A 22,499-nucleotide genomic window follows, 5' to 3' on the forward strand; every position below is an offset into this window, starting at 1 on the left:
GTTTCCTCATTGGAATATGAATGTGTACTACTCGTTGGTTCAGGATGTCCACAGGCAGGCGTGTGTGCATATGAAGATCGCTGTGTAGCCTACGTATCGGCAGAGTCACAGAGAAACAAGTTGTTTTTCCTGCCCTGTTTCAAACTCGTCCTGGCTTCATGAGGCTGAAGATGCAAGCTGTTTCCTGCAGGATGGTGGGCCCCCTGTGCTGTGCGCTGGTGGTCTGTCTCTGTCTCTCTGAGGGAGGCTCCCAGGAGGCCGGCCAAGAGAGGAGAGACTACTACCACGTCCTGGGGGTTCCTCAGTCTGCGTCTGACAAAGAGGTGAAAGCAGCCTTCCGCCAGCTGGCGGTGATGCTGCACCCTGACAAGAACAAGAGCGCTGACGCAGATGACACGTTCAGGGAACTGGCTGCAGGTACACTGAGTCTTTAGGCTCATTCAAGTTTTGTATGTGGAAACACTTTTGATTGTCTAAGTCCTAATAATTCAATGCTATAGTTAATGTGTAACTTAATTATTTCAACAAACGTTGAAATGGTGGCTGCGCTGTGTATCCTCTGTCTGGCATGGTATCCACACTCAAGATATGCAACGAGTAAACCAATGATACTGACATGGTCCACCTCCATTTTCTAACTTAAACAGAATGCACATCTAATGTTAGGCGATTTTTCTCACCCTGTAGCCTACGAGGTGCTCTCCAACCGCAAGAAACGGGAGCGGTATGACCAGCTGGGCCACGAGGCCTACCTGAGCGAGGACGAGGAAGACCCGGAGGACGAAGATGAGAGTGGCATCTTGTACTTCACCTTAGAGGAGCTGGTCCAATTCATGTTCCAGGGCGATGAGGAGGAGGAGGACGACGCCTCATTGAAGGGGTCTGGGGACGAGCACCACTTGGGTAACATGACAGGGCGGTCATACTGGGGGAATAATATTATAGTTAACTGGGTGGAGGAGGAGGAAGAAGAGGATGATGAGGATGGAGAGGAGTTTGGGGAGAAGGAAGTGGAGGAGGACCACGACAATGAGAAATATCAGTATTGGTGGACACCGCCAACGCAGCGTGATGGAGACTGATAGTGATACAGTATGCTTTATGTTTCAATGGGTCCCACATTTCATTTCAATGAATAACATTACAATAAAGTCAAAGGAATAACATTACAATAAAGTCAAAGTGCTTTTGTGTCTTATTGTATCTCGTATGAGGTCAGGTAGAGTGGAGCTGCTTTAACTGGGTATAGCCTACTGACAGTTCACTGCTTGTTTACAAGTCTGTGAAGCAGTGTGAGAGGAATTTGTTGGACAGTTCGACCCTCTTTCCTGTGTGGGTGTGGCTGTGCTGTTACTGAGTAACACATACAGTAATTTACTGGGTTTTTCCTGCGCCAGCACTATAGTTTGGGCTCTTTCCCCCTCACTCGCTCACAGGACCAGCGTGCACTTTGACCTGCAGGATATCCTGCTCTTCAGCAGTGGAACTGAGTGCACTGCAGCTTTTAGGAGACAAAAGACTGTGGCTTTTTACTTTCATCACACTAAGAGTTGTGCCATTTCAAGGGGAACGGCTGCACACACGCTAGCCTGCTTGACGATGATGGTAAGTGTGAATTAGTCACTAGCGATAAGGCTGTTGCTCCTGATTGTCATGTGACAGGCTGTGTGCCAGTGCCAGCCATACCTTGATAACACCTCTGCTTCTTAGCTTTCAACACATTGGAGTGATCACAAGATACAGTTTTGAACTCAAACTCATTATAATTGCTAAAAGGTTGCTTTTACAAGTGGATTAGAAGGTAAAAAAGCAGTTCCGAATGTAAAACAACAAGCTCACTTTCACTGTGGAGGTCTATGGCTGTAGTGGTACATGATGAGCTCAAGCTGACCAGCTGGATAGGGATCTGGTCTGGAGGCTGATGGACCGGGGTGTTGATCTGGTCTGGAGGCTGATGGACCGGGGTGTTGATCTGGTCTGGAGGCTGATAGACCGGGGTGTTGATCTGGTCGGGAGGCTGATAGACCGGGGTGTTGATCTGGTCTGGAGGGTAATGGACCGGGGTGTTGATCTGGTCTGGAGGCTGATGGACCGGGGTGTTGATCTGGTCTGGAGGCTGATGGACCGGGGTGTTGATCTGGTCTGGAGGCTGATAGACCGGGGTGTTGATCTGGTCTGGAGGCTGATGGACCGGGGTGTTGATCTGGTCTGGAGGCTGATAGACCGGGGTGTTGATCTGGTCTGGAGGCTGATGGACCAGGGTGTTGATCTGGTCTGGAGGGTAATGGACCGGGGTGTTGATCTGGTCTGGAGGCTGATGGACCAGGGTGTTGACCGTTCCAGGAGGAGGCTGGAGAGGGGTCAGCGTCAGGGCTGAGCGTGAGCGCCCACAGCATCAGGGTCACCGAGGCAGTGAGAGAGGGGGACCTGCTGACCTTCATAGTCATATCTCAGAAGGTACAGGCCAATATAATATAACATAATATCATATCAATATCATTTTTTATTGACTCATTATGTCATGACTCTATTGTGATCACCCCTGTGATCTTTTGTTCTTTCCCTCTCTTTTTATTCCTCTCATTCTCTTCCTCACTCTCTCTTTCTCTATATCTTTTCCTCTCTCTCTCTTCCTCTCTCTCTCTTCCTCTCTCTCTCTTCCTCTCTCTCTCTCTTCCTCTCTCTTTCTCTCTCTCTCTCTTCCTCTCTCTCTCTTTCTCTCTCTCTCTTCCTCTCTCTCTCTTCCTCTCTATCACTCTTCCTCTCTCTCTCTCTCTCTCTCTCTCTCTCTCTTCCTCTCTCTCTCTTTCTCTTTCGTCCTCTCTCTCTCTCTCTCTTCCTCTCTCTTCCTCTCTCTCTCTCTCTTCCTCTCTCTCTCTCTCTCTCTCTCTCTCTCTCTCTCTCTCTTGTCGTGTCCATGTCTCTAGCTGTCTGGTACTGGGGAGCACCATGTGGACAGGACGTATGAGGACTTTGAGTGGCTGCAGCAGAGTCTGTTCTGTCCAGAGGACGTTCCTGGGATACAGGGAGTCATTGTGAGTCTCACTTCACCCGGCTCAACCTTGACAAACCTATAAACCATCTAGGACAGTGGTAGCTCCGCTGGCAGCCTCATGTGACATAGATAAAACAAGGAAGGATGATGGTGGTTGGTGACATTGCGGTGACGTGGGCGTACATTTTAATGTTTTATGTACGCTTGACGTCTGCTAAACAAATTTCCCTCTGGGGCAATAAAGGTTTCAGTTCAATTCAAGGTATTATGGTGAAATAATGAGACTCTTCCCTCCTCTAGTTTCCCCCTCTCCCAACAAGACCACAGCTGAATGCTCCAGCCAAAGTTCTGAAACAGCTTGGTATGTGTTCATCAACAACTACCCATGAGTGTTCCTCCGAGAATGAACAGATATGGCAGACGTCTGTGGTGTCAAGCCTTGTTGATTTGCAAAGCTGTGACGGGGGCTGGCTTCCCCTGCAGGTTTCCTGGCGATGGGACAAGACTGGCAGCCCTACTGCACTGCACTGGAGTCCTACCTCCAGCAGGTGGCAGCACACACCACCCTCAACAAGAACAAAGGCCTGGAGGTCTTCCTCACCAGCTCAGAGGTGAGTAGTTAGCCTAATAGGCTACAGACTCGGTGCGCGACACAGCGGTGTGTCAGGGGCTTAACTCATTCATGCGTGTTGTAATCCTCCGTCTCAAATATTTCCTGCTCTTATTCAGCTTGTGAGCCCTTTCACTTCAGCGTGTTTCACATACAGTAATGGTGTTATTCCAGAAACATGTTCTATGTGCTGTGATGTGCATGCATGTACAGGCAATATTATCTTCACCAGTTAGTTTTGAGTAGATTTCATCAAAAAGGTCCAAGGCACTCTTCTTGATTAAAAAGCTTTAATAATAGGCTAGTTCATCTTAGAACAGAACAATAAAAAAGCCAACATGTTTCGGCCATGGGGCCTTCATCAGGGCTAGTTACGAACTAACTGTAGCCTAACTAGCCCTGATGAAGGCCCCATGGCCGTGTTGGCTTTCTTTATTGTTCTGTTCTAAGATGAACTAGCCTATTATTAAAGCTTTTTAATCAAGAAGAGTGCATTGGACCTTTTTGATGAATTCTATGTTATCCCCAAAGAACACCTTCTGTAAGATACCTTGACTACAAGAACGCTGAAGCCCTGCTTTCCATTCATCGTTTTCAGTAGATATTCTAGACAATGCATAGGAGACTGTCTGAAATAGTTGTGTTTGGCCTGGTTTACAGTATGCATGTTTATCAGATGGCAAAATGAAGCTGGTAGCTTAACTAGCTTCTGTCACAAGCACTCATCAGCTCACACCTCGTCACACCATGACAGTAACGTGGTAACTGTTGCTTTAGAGATAAAAAAACAACAAAAAAAACTCAGTGCTACACCAAAGAGGAAGTTGGCTCATAGGCAACAATTGTGGCTGTTCTCACTAATAGCTAGGCTATATTGTGTTTGTATCAACCAATCTGATATATGAAGTGTTTTGCCCAATTTATGATTAGTTAGTCTGAATGATACATGCAATATTTAGGGTTTAGTATCTAGTTAGCAGGCATACATATGACATGAGAATAACATGGGTTTGTAAACAGATGGGATGGCTGGTTATGCAGTTTATTGGTTTTGAAAACTTCCTTTTTTCCAAAAATAGCTGATGTCATCCTTCTCTTTTTTGAGACAAAAGAGACTTCTGAGAAATACTTTCAAAATGGAACTGGGTGAGACATTTCCAAAAGAGGCCTTTGCACATAGTCTTTTCTGAACAACAATGACGGTAACATGTTATGAAATAATGCTATAAATGCTTATAAAAACTAGTGAACTACACAACATAATTTAGTAGAAGAAACCTTGCATCCCTCTGTTCACCCAGTATTTACACATTATGATAGATGCATGGTAAATAGGCTGTACTTATATAGTGCTTTTATCCAAATCGCTTTACAATGGCCTCTCATTCACCCATTGCACACACATTCATACACTAATGGCGGTAGCTGCCATGCAAGGTGCTGGCCTGCTCATTGGGAGCAATTTGGGGTTCAGTCAATCAATCAATCAATCAAAGCTTTATTTGTATAGCACATTTCATACCAAGAGGCAACACAATGCGCTTTACAGAGAACAAGGGAGGTGGGCATACGACCCACTCTCTACATATTCCAGAGGGAAGCAAAAAAACAGTAATCACCCGGGGGCCAGATAAGTGAACTGTAAAAATTCTTCCCTGACCCCTCTCAACAAGGCGATCGAGCAAGCTCCAGGAGTATGTTTGTCTACCGGCTAAGAACATTTATAAAGCAATACATTACATTAAATTACATTTCAGAGTGAGAGAGGCTAAAAGCATCATAGGAGAGAGAATATTCTACGGAGAATGTGTCTGTGTCAGTGTCTTGCCCAAGGACACTTGGACATGTGGACACACCAACTCAAGCTCAACCTGGACAAGACTGAGCTGCTGTTCCTCCCGGGGAAGGGCTGGGCGCACCGGGACCTGGCCATCACCATTGAAGACAGTGGTGACGCCACCTCGGACTGCGAGGAATCGGGGTGTGAACTTGCACTGTAGATCCTGATCCATGATTGAGCCTATGGAGACGTGAACTTTTGGAACTATTTAGGCTATAATTACATATAATTTGAGATGTACAATGTATGTACACATATAACAATTGAGAAAGTAGCCTAAGGTGATGTGAACTTGTGAATCTATTAGTGGAATGCAGAAGACCAGACGAGCACAACAAGAGGAACAGATTTGTTAGGTCAGTAGTCGTCGCATTTGCCTGCCAGCTGGTCATGCTAGTTTATTTAGGATCTTATGGGAGTAGGAACCCTATTGTTATTGCTAGTAGGCCTACTGTACATTTTCTTCTTCTTCCACTATTATTCTTTTCCTGGAAATGGTCAAATAACTCAAAAAGTCCTTGACCAAAAATGCTGAAAATGTGTGTGTTAAAACTAGAGGCCATGAGTAACTATTCCAGAAGGAATGACCATGATTCGTCCACTAGGCAGGATGTCAGGATGAAACACCCAGGGCTGAGGCTGTCCAGGGGTCAGGCTTACAGGGGTCAGACTCACAGGGGTCAGACTCACAGGGGTCAGACTTACAGGGGTCAGGGTCACAGGGGTCAGGCTCACAGGGGTCAGGGTCACAGGGGTCAGGGCCACAGGGGTCAGACTCACAGGGGTCCTCTGTTGATGCTTTGGATAAAAGCATCAGCTAAATGTAATGGACTAGAGGAGCCGGGATTCGAACCGCCAACCCTGTATCATAGGGTGACACACTCGGAACCACAACCACCCCTAATTATCTGTTCTGAGGGTTTAATATCACTTAATATCAACTTATCGCTAATATTAACTTAATATATATTAATTTACACCAAGAGAAAAAAAAAATTATACAGTAAAAAAAGATTTTAATAAAAAAAAAAACATTTTAACACTATACTTTATCATCAGTATACTTTAATAATAAATCATTATCATGATAATGTTAATCTCTGGGTCATACAGGTACTGTAGGTTCTAAACCTATGGCACAGCTACTGTAAGCATTTCATTTGACTGCACCTGGTACCTGGATCATGCACTGTACATGTTGTATGAGAAATAAACAAGACATATTATATACAAAATCATAAACAGTAAATAAATGGAAAAAACTGATAGCATAACCAGACAGACAACCAGCTTTATAGCCTCCAGTACAGGCTGTGAGATGGACACCTACTGTCCGGACTAGAGGACCTAAGAGGCTCTGCCTGTCTTCACGCTGGCGTACTCTGTCCTCCCCTCACCGCCCACCACTGGTCTCCCGCGGTCTCTCCCCTGGACGTGGACGATGGTGGAATACATCACTGAGGGGTCATCCTAGGGAGAGAGACGAGAGAGAAATGTTACCTATGTTATTGAGAGACAGTGAAATAAGAACTAATCTCTACATCTCACCCACACAATCATCCAGATGTGATCGTACTGTAGCAGTGAGGTGTGCAGTCATCCTAGCATCTGGGCCATTGTGAGCCACTGTGTCGTACATGACAGAGACATCATCCTGAATGGAAAGACATGATGAATATGCATGTCATTATGTTTTCAAAGATTCTTTTCTCTCTGAGGTTGAGATGACTGGACGTTTCTTCGTGGCGTTTCTTTACCGTACCTCCTTCTGCTCTGCTCCTCCTGATTGACTCACACTGCTCGTCTCCCGTGTGCTTTTCTTGTCTGAGGGTCACAAATCAGAGTTCAACATAACATTGCATACACACCACGAAATGGGTCATACTACTGCTAAGCTAAATCTCAGTAGTTGACGGTTGTATATGTATGTTAGGATGAGCTTTGGTGAATACCTTTGTATCTCCTGTAAATACACACAGACACCCCTGCGATGATCATCATGAGTGACAGACTAGCCACTAAGATGTAGATGATAAGATATGATTCTTCTTCTGAGGTCCCTCCTGAGTTCCCCCCTGCTAGATAAGAGCTCGGTCAGTCAGTTCCCTCAGCTCTAAACTGATGAAGTTTATTGTTGACTAATTTAGATAATTTCTGAGAAAATAAATCTGAATTGAACTGAATTATATTTAAACAAATACTATTGAGCAGATTGACAGCAGTATCGATCAATGGAACACACTTTTCATTACTTCTGACGACATATCAGAATTGAAAATGCACTGACCTTTTTGTGTGGTCACAGGTTTGACTGGAGTTGTTGGGCCTTTGGTGGATGTCTTCGGTCGGTTTGTCTCTGTAATAAAGAACGTGATCATCAGTTTGACGTAACTCAGATCAGTTTATTCAAGAAGAACTGCCAACTATATTTAGTTCAATATACTTCAATCCTAATGTTTCCTTCATGGTTTGTGATGTACAGAGTTGATCATGTTACATAGCAATAACATAACTATAGTAAGCTGTTCCCTGGTATGTTATTTTTTCACACCACTAACAGGGCTTCCTTCTGAAGTACAGTATGTCGCTCAATCATATCATGGATGTTTTACCCTGAACACAAAATGAATGTTTTACCCTGAACACAAAATGGATGTCTTACCTTGAACAGTGATAAAGATGTCTTTGGTTCCCTGTTCCTTGATGTTGCATCTGTAAAATCGCTGATCGCCCTCAGTGAGGTGAGAGAGGAGGAGAGAGAGGTTCCCAGGTGTGCTTTCATTAAACAGCTTCACTCTGTGTCTGTAGCGGTCACTCTGGGTTACTAGTGCCCACTGGTTAAGGTTTCTTGTAAAGAACTCCCATGAGAGGCTCTTGGGTCTGGCCTTCAGGTCAGTACAGGCGCAGGGCAGGAGAACAGACCGGCCTGGTGATCCCTTAACTCCACTGACATTATCTGATAACAGTGTGCAGCCTGTTGAGACACAGAGCAGGTTCAGGTTCCATTCTCCATTTCAGAATGATCAAGTATACTGTAACTAGTACCAGGCTTGCGACTGCTAACACTCCTCCAGCTGCACGTTAACTCTGATATGAGCTGGAGCTCTTACCTTTGACAGTGAGGCGGACGTCACTGTACTCTGTGTTGTCTGAGTTGACCACGCATCTGTAATCCCCCTCATCTTCCTCGGTGATCCGCGTCAGAAGGAGAGAGAGGTTGCTGGGTGTGATGCCATTAAACAGCATCACTCTTCCTCTATGACTCTGGGTTACTGGTGTGAAGAGCTGACTGTCGTGGTTATAAGAGTCCCATCTGACGCTGGATGGTTGATCCTGAGGGTCAGTACAGGCGCAGGGCAGCAGGACTGACCCATCTGGATAGGCAGTGGCTTGGATCAATGTGCCTCGGCCTAACAGTGTACAGCCTGCAGAGATACAAACAGTAATAATCACGTATTTTAAGGTGTTTAGATGCATGTTGTGCTTTCATACTGATCTTATTTCCCATGTAGCACTGTACCATTCACTGAGATCATACACTGGATTTGGAATTACTACTTACATTTTCCATTTAAAGATTTTACCATTTAGCAGACACTTTTATTCCAAGCGACTTAAAGTATAACTAGAAAGTACATTTCCTGTAGAAAATGTGAGGTGGGCTAGCTGCTGCAGCTGTATGTAACAGCTACTGCTAGTACTACTACGGACCGGGCAATCTCCATGCACCCACTGGTGAAGACCATGTGTCTCTAGCCCACTCAGGGTCTGAGTTGTGGGGCCCGTGGCGTGGATAGTGGTGTGGTGGTGAGACTCCGCCCCCTCAGGTTAGAGCCAGTTGGGGGCAGTGCATTGACCTCCGGGCAATCTCCATGCTCCCACCGGCGAAGACCGTGTGTCTCTAGCCCACTCAGGGACTTAGTTGTGGGTTCCGTGGCGTGGATAGTGGCGTGGTTGGGAGACTCCGCCCTCTCAGGTCAGAGCCGGTCGTGGACAGTGTATCCCTCTCCAGGTCAACCACCTGCCCCCACCGGTGAAGACTGTGTCTCTCTAGCCCACTCAGGGGATGAGTTGTGGGTTCCTTTGCGTGGATAGTGGTGTGGTGGCGAGACTCCGCCCCTTCAGGTCAGAGCTGGTCACGGACAGTGTACCCCTCTCTGGGCCACCCACTTTCCCCCACCGGTGAAGACTGTGTGTCTCTATCCCACTCAGGGGCTGAGCTGTGTGGCCCGTGGCGTGGATAGTGGCGTGGTGGCGAGACTCCACCCAGGTCGTGGACATTGTAGCCCTCTCTGGGCCACCTACCTGCCTTCATCAGTGAAGACCGTGTGTCTCTACCACACTCAGGGGAGGTCTGTGGTCTGTGGGGTGATGCTACCACTGTAGTCATAAAAGTGTGCCTGTACCTTTAAGAGATCCTGCTCAAATTCAAATCCCAACTGACACTCTGACCAGCCCTTCATTCACTTCAATGTAAAGGCATGCCGGATTCAGACAGCTCTCTCTCAAAAAGTATAAATGTTACAGCTTAGATATTGATACCGTAGGAATCCTGGGAACTTGCTGAACATTTTCATGTATATATGTCTGTGTAGCTTAAAAACTGTAGCTATGTCGACAAGTTAGAAAAAGGGTAAAAATGCAAAATTAGCCGCTCAAAAGTTAGAGTGCGGCACCATATGTTTCAATGGGGAGCGCAGTTGCCGAACAAATCGTCATACAGCGAAAAGTCACACAGCTTAGATACTTACATTGTACGAATCAGCACAGTTGTGTGAACATTTTGATATAGAATATGTGTGTGAGCTGTCAAAACTGTAGGAGTGTCAGCAGTTTACAAAATGTGTGAATATTTTCAAAGCAACAGCTGCCGCCACTCTAAAAACATAATGATACTGAACATTCCACCAGCAGTTTCAATGGCACAAAAATTATGATTAAAAGTTAAATTACTAAAAAACTATAAAGAATATCAAAAGTCCGGGAAACAGCTAAACATCATGAACATTTTAAAGTTTGAATGATGTTTCTAGCAAAGTATGAAGAAGTAGTTAAGGGCCAAAAAACTGGGGAGAACTATAAGTAAGAAAGAAAGAAAGAAAAAGTGGGAATATTACAAGTTGGGCTAGCTTCTACAAGCTAGCCAACCTAATAAGTACATTTGTCTAGAGTAAGTGAACTGACTACACCCCAGTCATCTTCAGTAAAGTCTTCTGTAAGAAGACAGTAGTAACAGTGTTAGATCATTTGTTTTCTTTCAGATAGATGTATGATCTATATACATATTTAGGATAACAGATGACTTATGATAAATTGTGTATTTAGGGGAATCTACTGACTGATAGCTGAATTCTTGTGGAAATAATTTAATTGTGCCTGAAATAGAGATGGATTGGCTAAACTCAGGTTTCATTTGTTCAGAAAAAAGACCCATGACAACAGATACAGTAATCATTTAAAACAAGAAGCATACATTTACTTATTACTTATCTAGGTTTTGTTCTGATTTTTAAGACGTCACAAAATGGAGGATATAAATTAATTTACCTTCACTGGCCGTGAACAGAATGGAGCTGATCAGACACACAGAGGACCACATCCTGGCCTTCAGCAATGTGTAGAAATACTGGACTGTGTGTCTGCATGCTTATAGGGATAGAGAGACAGAGAGAAAAAGTGAGAGAGAGAGAGGGAAATACTGCTGGACTGTGTGTCTGCATGCTTATAGGGATAGAGAGACAGAGAGAAAGAGTGAGAGAGAGGGAGAGAGAGAGAGAGAGAGAGAAAGATTGCAACTTCCCTGTATTTCTATATATAGTTCTACCTATTGCATGAAAACTAACATCATCCTTCAACTCTGAGTCCATATCTGGTCACACAGAAATGAACATTTCTCCTTTTCCTTAGATAGTTTAATTTCTCAATGCAGCTCTTATCAAACTAACATTAATATTTGAAGGACCTTTATTCTGAGTCTATTCAAAACAAGGACATTTAATAAGGACCATGATACAGTATATATTTGTTTAATACGTGTTGGTTGTACATGTGTATGTGGATACTTTTTGTAATGAAGATGTCATCTCAAGACTCTCATCTTACTGTGGCATGTTTACCAACTGTGTGTGTGTGTGTCCATGTGTGTGTGTCCGTGTGTGTGTGTGTTCACTAGCCCCCAGGTAGAGAGAGGGTGAGGAAGGGCATCTTTAACCGACTCACCCAGGCCATGGAAGGGCTGAGGAAAGAGAGCCACAAGGTACAGTAGCTCAATATGAACAATAGCTCAATATGAACAGTAGCTCAATATGAACAGTAGCTATATATGAACAGTAGCTCAATATGAACAGTAGCTCAATATGAACAGTAGCTCAATATGAGCACCGTCATACTCAGCACCGCCCTCATGTCACCCTGCAGCACTGTGATGATGACATCATCTGTTCAGCAGAAATAACTGTCTTTTCAGGATGTGGATGAGTTTTTTCAGACAGAGCGAGATCACAACTTAACCCTCACTGGGTGCTCCAAGGCCGCTATGGAGGTGAGCACTCTGCCCACTGTCCTCACGTAATCTGTCACACACACGCACGCACGCACGCACGCACGCACTATGGGGTGTGATTAGTGCCAGCACACCATACTGAAACGCTTGACTTGCGCCTACTTAAGAAGACGCGATGACATCAAACGTCTAAACGCACGTGTATAATTTCCATTGACAAACAATGGAGAGACAGACGTCTCATAGCTGTAACGTACCTGTAACGCAGACGCTGTGCACATGTTGTTTACACGAATTGCGCATCGTGTGCGTGACGGCAACACTACAGGTTAGATGCGCCTCACATATGCGACACCAACACTACACATGACAGTTTGGTAAAATCATAGATGTACGTACGTACGTACGTCTTGTAATGTGTGCAGAAATTGCATAGCGACGTGTCAAACGTGCCAGTGCCTTGCTAGCGCAGCAGACGTGTTAGCGGCCGCACGTGTAAGGTCAGTTGCCTTTAAATCATAGCTGGTTCTAATCTCGTCCTTGCCAATTGGTAATGCATTCTCAATAAATGGAATTCGCACATGTTAAGCAAATTGTTTTTAATAAAGCCTAATATCTGAATGACTCTTTCTTCGCAATTTAAAACAAATGTTCAGATACACGTGTTTCTTGTCAATAGAGGGCTATCTATTTCTAAATAAAATAAATCAAATGTAGGTAAATTACCAGATGTCGTTTTGAAGCCAAATTTTATTCAAACATTGGTCCACAAAAAAACACATATAGAATAATGTAAAACTGCAAATAAAAATGAATCGAAATAAACAATAGGCCTACAGGTCTTTCTTTGGGGAGGAGGACTATGCCGTCAACTCAAGATGAGCTGGAGCGAGCGAAGACCCACTTCTGTGGTGGCGCGGGCCCAACGCTTCCCCAGACTGTAGGCTACCAGGTTGCAAATCGCTACCACTGTTTCAACTAATTTGTAACATTCAAAGCAATCACCTGATATTATAGAAATTATTAAATCAGTTGTGTAGTGTTCAGCTCAAATGAAACCATTTTGCAGTATCAATGCATTCATTTTTTTGCCTATAGGCCAGCCTACACCAGGCTGAACACTTTCAAATGTAGCCTACAATTCGTTTGCCTATTTTTTTTGCACAATAGGCCTATTATTTCGATTTATTTTTATTTGCACTGTTTATATACATTATTCGTGATTCATCAATGGAAAGCATGATTGAAAATATTGCTCGTGTTTCCTCCCTCACAGAAAAAGACTGTCTCATTCTCTCTGTCTCTCAGGGCGGGTCTCCTGGTGCGCGTTGCTATGTTGCGCAATACCTGCTTTGTGTTGCGCAATACCTGCTCCGAGAGCGAGTGAGACAGATATCTCTTCTGATATTTAGGAATAGCGGAATTAATAATGATTACGTTGAGTCTTACAAGCCTAACATTTGGTAACGAACTATAGCAATACATGTGCTTCATTGTTTTTGATTTAGGTGATTGTGATCATTGTGATCATTTTCCACATAATTATAACACATTATGCTACAAATATAAATATAAATCACCCGCCTGCGACATCTGCTGACAGAAAAGAGTACTGCAGTCTATACAAAAGGCCGAAATGTAAACATGTGATAAAAACGCTGATATCTAGGAAAAGTAATGAAAGGAGGGTCCTTGAATTTGATCGAGTGCAAACAATTATCATTTTTATTCACTTGTGTTTAAATTACCACCACTCGGTGCTTCTAGTGCTCGCAGTTAACACGTAAAGGCGTGTGCACGCGTGTTCTATGTTTTGAACGTTGGCACGGCACTTTTGACACGTCACTCCTAATATGTGCATCAAATACCTGACACCTAACACTACACCTTATAGTTTGATCAAACTAATAAGCGTGCGTATAGACACACGTTTGTGTGGTTTGCTAATATTATAGTGTGACGTGTGGAACGTGCCATGCCAAGGTACGCAACAGACGTTTAAACGCCCGCACGTGTTAAGGCTGGCATGCCATGGTTTGACTCCTAAAACTGAAGCACATCTAGCATAATATTTTACAATGAAAAGCAAGGTCAATTTATAGGCTACACAGGACGCATAATTACGTACAGCTGGGATTGATAATCATTAGGCTATGGAGCCCATCCTAGTTGATTGTAGGCTAATTAGTGTAGCCTACACTCACAATCCCTTTTGCGCCATAGCCTACTGTATGTCAAAATACAAAATACATTCTTATATACTATTATAGCCTACGTGTTTTGGTGCTGATCCTCAGCACCCCTATGCTACAGCTAGTTGATGATGCGCGCTCTTATTTGAAAATGTAGCAATAGTGGAGATAAAACGACACATATCTAGGAAAAGTTATGCAAGGAGGGTCCTGGAATTTGATTGAGTGCAAATAAATATTCTTAATTTTTATTCAATATGGACAAATGAGCCCCGCTCGCAGCTTCTAGTGCCCGCTGACCTAACACGAGCGTGCAAACGTTACATGCATGTGCGCAAAAGTGGCACGGCAGTTTTTACACGTCACCCTCTGAGAATGCGAGCGACTCGTAATGCGTGCGTATATGCACGCCTATTAATCAGCTCGCCAAAGTACCTTTATACACGCAATGCAGGCGACGAGTGTTTGTTACGCTGGCACGAATCACACCCCATAGCACGCACATACAAACACAAACAAACACACACACACACAGTTTGTCTCTATTTGTGTTGGTCTTCTCTCTTCCTCCAGAGGTTCCTTGACGTGGTGCTCACAGAACAAAGTAAGACACCATCTTTGTTTCCCATGATGCAATGTGAGTGAGCATGTGTCATAGCAGACAGAATGGCCCAGTCCCATGTCCCCCCGAAACCCTCAAGCCCTGAACCCTCACAGACTTATTGACATCACCTAGGAAAGTGGTTGAGTGCGAGAGGCTGCAAGACATGGTACAGTAGAAAAAGGAATGGTACAGTAGAAAAAGGAATGGGACAGTAGAAAAAGCTATGGTACAGTAGAAAAAGCAGTGGTACAGTAGAAAAAGGAATGGTACAGTAGAAAAAGGAATGGTACATTAAAAAAAGGAATGGGACAGTAGAAAAAGGAATGGTACAGTAGAAAAAGGAATGGTACATTAGAAAAAGGAATGGGACATATGGACATATTATTTTCTGTTTCAGTTTTACGTTGTTTTTCTTGTAGGCCTACATGCAAATTACTTTTGGTTTAATTTAGACTCAAATCCCCTTTACATTATCACAACCCTCTTACGTGCTGTATGTCACCCCCAAAACAATTCTGTTCAACTTGTTGAAATAATTTCATTGCGTGGTCATAAGCTACAGTTCTGCCTGTGATTCTTGTTTATCATTAATTTAAAAATATTTACTCAAGAATGACCACTCTCATTTCTGCAACTCACAACTCTTTCCATATTCCACTATATCCATATTGGGAATCTCAATTCAAAGAACTGCACCGAGATGGATGATTAATGTCATGCAGCTTTTAACCCAGGAATCATATGATATATCATAGTCATAGTATATCATATTGTTGGCTTTTGGAGTTCTTCTTCTTCTGTTGCTCTGCGTTGTGTAATTTTCTGTAAGCCTTAATAAAAATTGCAGCACAATCTAATATGGACCACAATGTTAATAGCCATCTTGTTGTGATAGTTATTGATGAAATCACCCCAACACGCGATTGGAAGCGGCAAAAAATGATTTATTGGACAGAACTTCCCTCACATGGAAACAGTCCCTGTCTCTCCGCTGGCTGGAGCTGTGGGCAGAAAATGAGGCCTGCGTCTTCTTCTGTACTCCCCCGCTTGGTCTTATCGGGGCTGGGCAGCCACAGGCACAGAGAGTCTACCACATTCACAATCCAAGTCTCAAGGTTTGCTCAAGACATTATATAGTACTCTCTCGCCCCACCCATACGCCTCTCTTAAGGCCTAGTGAAGTCAGATTGGCTCCCCGGAGGGGCCCTACTGTCACAAATGTGTGGCCTGTCAGCCAAAACCTGAAGTCTCAATCCTACTGGTTGTTTGACCTAGTGGACTTGTGTCATTCCCTGGGGAGACGCACCGGACACCCTGGGGAGAAGAGGGGCCCTGCTGTGACGCCCCAGGGTGACCTCTTGACCCACGGCCTCAACACATCTGTCCCCTTCCATCCCTACCACTGCACATTTACACGGTCCACGTGAGAGGAAAAACACACAATCAGCTTATATTGACTTTAAGACTCTGTAGATGTTACGGACATTTTTACCTAGATTCTTCAATATGATATATCATATGATTCCTCAGTTAAAAGCTGCATGACATTAATCATCAACTATGGCAACAGAAATCGATGTAATTTAGAACCATAGCCTACATAATTTCAAACAAATCACATTATACAAACCCATAGGGTTGATCACCTATACGTAAAAATATTGAAACCAAAATAATTATAAGGCTACTTGTGTAGTCCAGCTGAAAACATATTTTGTTTTGTAGTGAACGTTAGGGTTGGTTGATCCGTCCGTACTCGTTTATTGGTGGTTTTTCAGGTAACCTTGTGTTTCACCTCAGAACGATATGAACTGTGAGTAATTCCCTCAAGCAAAGAAGTGCGGACATACAGTACGGTAAAGGGATATAAAGGGCTCAAAATGTCTGCCAGAGAGCCCTCATGCACTTGACAATTTGACAATGGGACAGCCCTAAGCCCTCACGCACTTAGCAGGAATGTGCCTCCAAAGTCTGTGAGTCTGTAAGGGTGTACATAGGGACTGGATCAACAAAATCATGTGCCTGGTACTTTTCCATTGTGGTCATGGGCGATTTTATAGGGGGGGCAGAGGGGGCAAGTGCCCCCCCTAATTGGCCAGCCCAACTCTGCTCAAATTCTAAAAACAAAAAACAAAAACCTTTTCTTTTTTTTTTTTAAACTAATTAACATTTTTAATTATTAAATACATAATTGTGGTTTGTACCAGTTTGTGTTAGGTCATCATTCATTTTAAAAGTGTATTTATTACTTAAACTAGGCTACCTTAAAAAAAATCATAATCCACCAATGGCACAACTCGTCCATCGACCTCAACTATTTCCGGTTTGATCTGTTACCGCAAAAAAATGAGATCTGACTGTGCTCAGTGCTCAACAAGCTACAACTAGCCAACCTGCTCACAATGGCGAAAAGAGCTATAAAAACAATTGACCACTTCTTCATAAAAAAAGAAAAGGCAATGCTAATGAAGAAGCTACCACTCGAAATGACACCGCAGCAAGTGCAATCGAATGCAGAAGTGCAATCGAATGCAGAAGTGCTCCAGAGGCTATCGAAGCTAGCACTAGCACTAGCAACATCACCATAGGCGAGGAAGCTAGCACCAGCAGGCAGTTGCAGTTTGATGTTGTGATGTTGGGTATGGCCTAATGCTCGATCATAAAGTCATATTGACATGCTTGTGGTGTCTAGATGAAGTTTGAATCGTTGTGCATATTGAATTATCATACGGATTTCTTATTAGCATACTGTTCACAACTGGCATTCTTTGTAAATAGATGGGATGGGATGGCAGAACTGTTTTTTTTTTTCTCACGTCAATATGTTGCCTCCCCTACTCTCAGAGGATAAAATCGCCTATGATTGTGGTCAAAGTGTGGCTAGAAGTACTGTTGGCTATTGTGTGTAGGTATTGTGTGTAGCTGTGTGTGTGAGTGTGTGTGTGTGAGAGTGTGAGTGTGTGTGTGTGTGTGTGTGTGTGTGCCAGGTGTGCTTTTTTTCATTTCTTTGAGTGTGTGTGCCAGGTGTGCTTTTTTTCATTTCTTTGAGTGTTTGTTCAGAAATAGCTGTGGCCTGTGGTCATTTCTCTACCTCGCTGCATCTGTGTGTGGAGCAGGATGGGGACTCTGCTGCCCTGGCCTTCTCAAAGTGAGATAACCTACAATACCACAGTCACTTGTTATTAACAATGTAGGCTGCAAAGTAGGAGCTATATAATATTCACCTGTATGCATCACTATATACACTAAGGCTGTTTAGAAATGAAAGATTTGCTCCTTTGTTCTTGCAGGATTTGTGTGAAACTGTCTGAGGTGGTGGATTCTATGAAGGTAAACAGTCCAAGTTTGAAACCTCACTGAACAGTGATCAGAAACGTTCCCTGACCATCAGCCTGTGTCCACTCACGTGTGTGTCCACTGTACCTGTGGGCAGAACAACCTGGAGAGTGTAGCTGAGAACGACGTGAGCACTCTGGGGCTCGGCCTGGACATGGAGTCACGCTACCAAGAGGCTGAGAAGGTCAGACAGCTGACCTCTACAACTACACCTCAACCAATGAGGAGCAGTAGTGGTGCTCAAGAGTTGTACACCCCAGCTCATAGGTGTGTGTGTGTGTGTGTGTGTGTGTGTGTGTGTGTGTGTGTGTGAGTGTGTGTGTGTGTGTTTTTGTGTGCGTGTGTGTGCGGAGTAGGAGATGTTGTTCAGGAGGACCTGTAAGCTGGTGGAGATGGAGACAGCCAGCAGGAGTGCAGAGAGAGCCAAACCTATGAAGAAAGCTGCTGTGAGTTTCCTACCCACACAAAGACAGGAACATGTCATGTGTTCAGATGTCCAGCGTGTTGACAGGAACATGTCATGTGTTCAGATGTCCAGCGTGTTGACAGGAACATGTCATGTGTTCAGATGTCCAGCGTGTTGACAGGAACATGTCATGTGTTCAGATGTCCAGCGTGTTGACAGGAACATGTCATGTGTTCAGATGTCCAGCGTGTTGTTGATCTCGGGCCTTTTCATTGGCCTGTAGACGGGAATCTAGCGCACACTAGCAACTGTCCAGTAGGTGAGATTCAGATGTGCTGAGCTCTGACTCGTTTTTGCTCTGGCTCAGATGGAGGAGGTGAAGAAGGCAGCTGAGAAGGAGTTTGATCACATATCTGGAGTCGCTAAACAGGAGGTAGCCTGGACTTCCTCTTTTCAGTTTATTCTTAAATTACTTTCCCCCTCAGTGGCTCATGTGTGTGTGTGTGTGTGTGTGCGTGCGCGCGCGTGTGTGTTCCAGATTGCTCGGTTCCAGGCCGCGCGTGTGGTTATGTTGCGCCAGGCTCTGACGGTGTGGTGTGAGAAGCAGCTTGGGACGGCCAGGGAAAGCTCCACCCTCTACAGCCAGCAGCTGCAGGCCCTCAGAGAGATGGGGGAGTGACGCCATGCCCTCAGGGAGATGGGGGAGTGGTCTCCAGACTCGCAGACACGCCCCTCTGACCATGGCTCAGGCTGAATATACACTTGTCATCCTTGTACCCTGTCATCCCTGGTGTTTGGGTAGATAAGATGAAATTAACAGAATCATCACTGAAAAATGTCTTAGATTATATCCAAGCGATCACATATTGCAATCATAGACACACACGTACACACACACACACACACGCACGCGCACACACACACACACATACACACACACACACACACACACACACACACACACACACACACACACACACACACACCAACACTAATACTAATGAAGCCCCTATGGAACTGATGGTATCAAGTCCTTGACAGAGAGAGAGTTGCATCCCCTTTGTGACAGGACAGTGGCATGTGTGTGTTTCATTGTTATAGTGTCTGTGTGCGTGTGTGTGTGTGTATGTATGAATGAGTGTGTGTGTGTGTGTGTGTGTGTGTATGGCATTGTTATAGTTTGTTTATGTATGTTTGTATGTATGTACTATATGTATGTATGTATGTATGTGTGTGTGTGTGTGTGTGTGTGTGTGTGTGTGTGTGTGTGTGTGAGTGTGTGTGTGTGTGTGTGTGTGTGTGTGTGTGTGTGTGTGTGTACAGAACCATGCTGTGTGTTTCCACATACTACTGCAGTGGCACAGAGAGTTGATTGTGCAGCTCTGCAAACACAGCCACATCTGTAGGGGTCACACAAAATAAAGCCTGGTGAATTGATTGCCAAACTCTCTGCCTGACTGTGTGTTTCTCACTCTGTGTTGAGTGTTCTCATTAAAAACTACTGATGAGTGTTCCTCAATACATAGAAACACAGAAGTCAGGTTTCCTGGCTATGGGACAGGACTGGCAGCCTTACTGCACTGGACATGTACATCCAGCAGGTGGCAGCACACGCAACCCTCAATAAGAACAAAGGCCTGGAGGTCATGTTACTAACGTGGTCACCTGAGGGTTAATCCCCATCAGCTCGTGAGGCCTTTCCCTTCAGTGTGTTTGGCATACAGTAATGGTGTTATTCCAAAAACATTTAGTTAACTATGTGCTGTGCAGGCCATGCAGCACAGGCCACTGTTTTCACCAGTTAGTTTGAGTATCTAGACAATCCACAGAAGAGCGTCTCAAACTGTTGGTGGTGTTAGTCCTGGTTTACAGTGCATGTGTGTGAACTGGTCAAATTAAGCTGGTAACTCATCTCTGTTCTCATCTCAAGTCCTCATCAGATCAGATCACACTTCCAGTCACACCATGACAGGAAGATGTGAAACAGAAAGGTTGCTTCATTAGAGAAAGAGACGTGTATTTTGAGAAGGAAGTGGTGTGGATGACTCACCCTTTTTTGTGGGGTTTTTACACAATGAGTCAAACTGAGACCAATGTCTTGTTTGTAGATCAGCTCTGCATTACAAAAATACAGAAAATGCAGGGTACACATCAGTACAGGAAACATTAACACATCAGTATACACATCGATTTAAGTAAAACAAAAAAAGATGATTAGTAATATACAACACATTATTCACACCAATAAAATTGTCTCAGCTTCTTAACCAACTCATCAATATAATAAAAAAACATCTTATTAGTCCAGATGCCTAGAAATGTGTAATCATGGACACAATCATTCAGAGCACTATCTATAGTACATACACTTTTGTGCTTTAGAAACAACATAAAATTAGTTTTAAACTTAGCTGTTCTTACAAATATGGTTGTCGTCAACCAATCTGATATAGGAACGGAGATATTTGGCCCCATTTCCGAATGGTCAGTCTGAGTGATAAATGTCATTTCTGTTGTCTAGTGTCTAGCTGGCAAGGCGTGCATTATGACATGAGAATGAGAGACCACAGATACGGACAACTACTTTCAATTTGGAAATGACTACAATTATTTTAATAAACATTCTAAAAAGAGATTAGAAAGCAGTCTAAAAAGGTTAAAAGCAATTTAAATACAGATCACAGAAGGGAACTACTCTCAAATGATCTGAACAAAGATTTCAGAGAGGTGCTCGCTTTTCAAACCACAGATTCAGAGAGGTGCTCCCTCAAACTACACAGATTCAGAGAGGTGCTCCCTCAAACTACACAGATTCAGAGAGGTGCTCCCTCAAACTACACAGATTCAGAGAGGTGCTCCCTCAAACTACACAGATTCAGAGAGGTGCTCCCTCAAACTACACAGATTCAGAGAGGTGCTCCCTCTTCAAACTACACAGATTCAGAGAGGTGCTCCCTCTTCAAACTACACAGATTCAGAGAGGTGCTCCCTCTTCAAACTACACAGATTCAGAGAGGTGCTCCCTCTTCAAACTACACAGATTCAGAGAGGTGCTCCCTTTTCAAACTACACAGATTCAGAGAGGAATTACTCTTTGGATTGAAGTGATATGATGATAGGTCAGAGGTCCTGTCAATTAATGAGATTTTACCAACTGTACTATAAATACGCCTCCTAATGACAACCACCATGACTGCTTCATCGTGCTACTGGACTAATCACCACCATGACTGCTTCATTGTGCTACTGGACTAATCAAAAGCAAACATTCATTTCATTATTTAATTCCTGAGAGTATTGCTGATAATTCAAAGCTGACATACAGTACATTCAAACATTAAAAATAGATCGTCTACATGAATGGGTTGTAATCAAACGTCCTGTTCTATAATAATAATAATAATAATAATAATACTTATTATTATTATTATTAGTAGTAGTAGTAGTAGTATATTGTAATAATAATAATACTAATAATACTAATAATTATAATAATTATAATAATTATAATAATTATAATAATTATAATAATTATAATAATTATAATAATTATAATTATTACTATTATTATTATTATTATTGTTATATGGTAACAAAGTAATAACCCCATGACAAAGTAATTACACCACATGGGAAGTATGGACTTGTTGAAGGATTTGCTTTGTGTGTACAAATGAGTTAATGTATAAACACATCAATCAATATATTGTTATGCAGAAACATATTATACTGTTAACTGATCATTAAAACATCTCTGTTCCCTATGACTACTGTGTATAGTGAATAAGACACATTTCAATTTTAGCATTTTTATATCTCTATAAGTAGTCCAATGCACTTCAAGTAAATATGTGAGACATAACCAACTATTAACAAGACCTTTTAATTTTGAATAACTTTGATATTCTAGTTATAGAATTTGAACACTTGGCATTTATTTTGCATATAAACAATGATCTTCAAATATAATTAGCTTCGCAAAAAGTTTTCTAAATCATTTAATATAGTATTTGT

General features: G+C 43.3%; 1 protein-coding gene across 1 annotated transcript; it reads left to right on the plus strand.

Annotated features, from left to right (window-relative positions):
- The first annotated feature begins 1,518 nt into the window (after positions 1-1,518).
- Positions 1,519-19,803, plus strand: LOC311314915 (sorting nexin-6). The gene is made up of 14 exons (XM_084445446.1): positions 1,519-1,605; positions 2,344-2,457; positions 2,928-3,035; positions 3,296-3,356; positions 3,479-3,606; positions 11,618-11,701; positions 11,912-11,986; positions 14,713-14,743; positions 17,804-17,891; positions 18,034-18,073; positions 18,177-18,263; positions 18,436-18,525; positions 18,853-18,918; positions 19,024-19,803. Exons 1-14 carry the CDS (start codon positions 1,600-1,602, stop codon positions 19,162-19,164), a joined length of 1,119 nt encoding a protein of 372 aa, XP_084301572.1. The 5' UTR covers positions 1,519-1,599; the 3' UTR covers positions 19,165-19,803.
- Positions 19,804-22,499: the final 2,696 nt, after the last annotated feature.

The sequence above is a fragment of the Borostomias antarcticus genome, assembly GCF_949987555.1.
Source record: "Borostomias antarcticus genome assembly, chromosome: 11".
Classification (NCBI taxonomy): Eukaryota; Metazoa; Chordata; class Actinopteri; order Stomiiformes; family Stomiidae; genus Borostomias; species Borostomias antarcticus.

What these genes read in the sequence shown, in the direction of transcription:
- LOC311314915 (XM_084445446.1), top strand. An exon ending in TCTTCCTCACCAGCTCAGAG is followed by an intron (nt 3,607 to 11,617) that starts GTGAGTAGTTAG and finishes TGTGTTCACTAG; the next exon opens with CCCCCAGGTAGAGAGAGGGT. An exon ending in TGAGGAAAGAGAGCCACAAG is followed by an intron (nt 11,702 to 11,911) that starts GTACAGTAGCTC and finishes CTGTCTTTTCAG; the next exon opens with GATGTGGATGAGTTTTTTCA.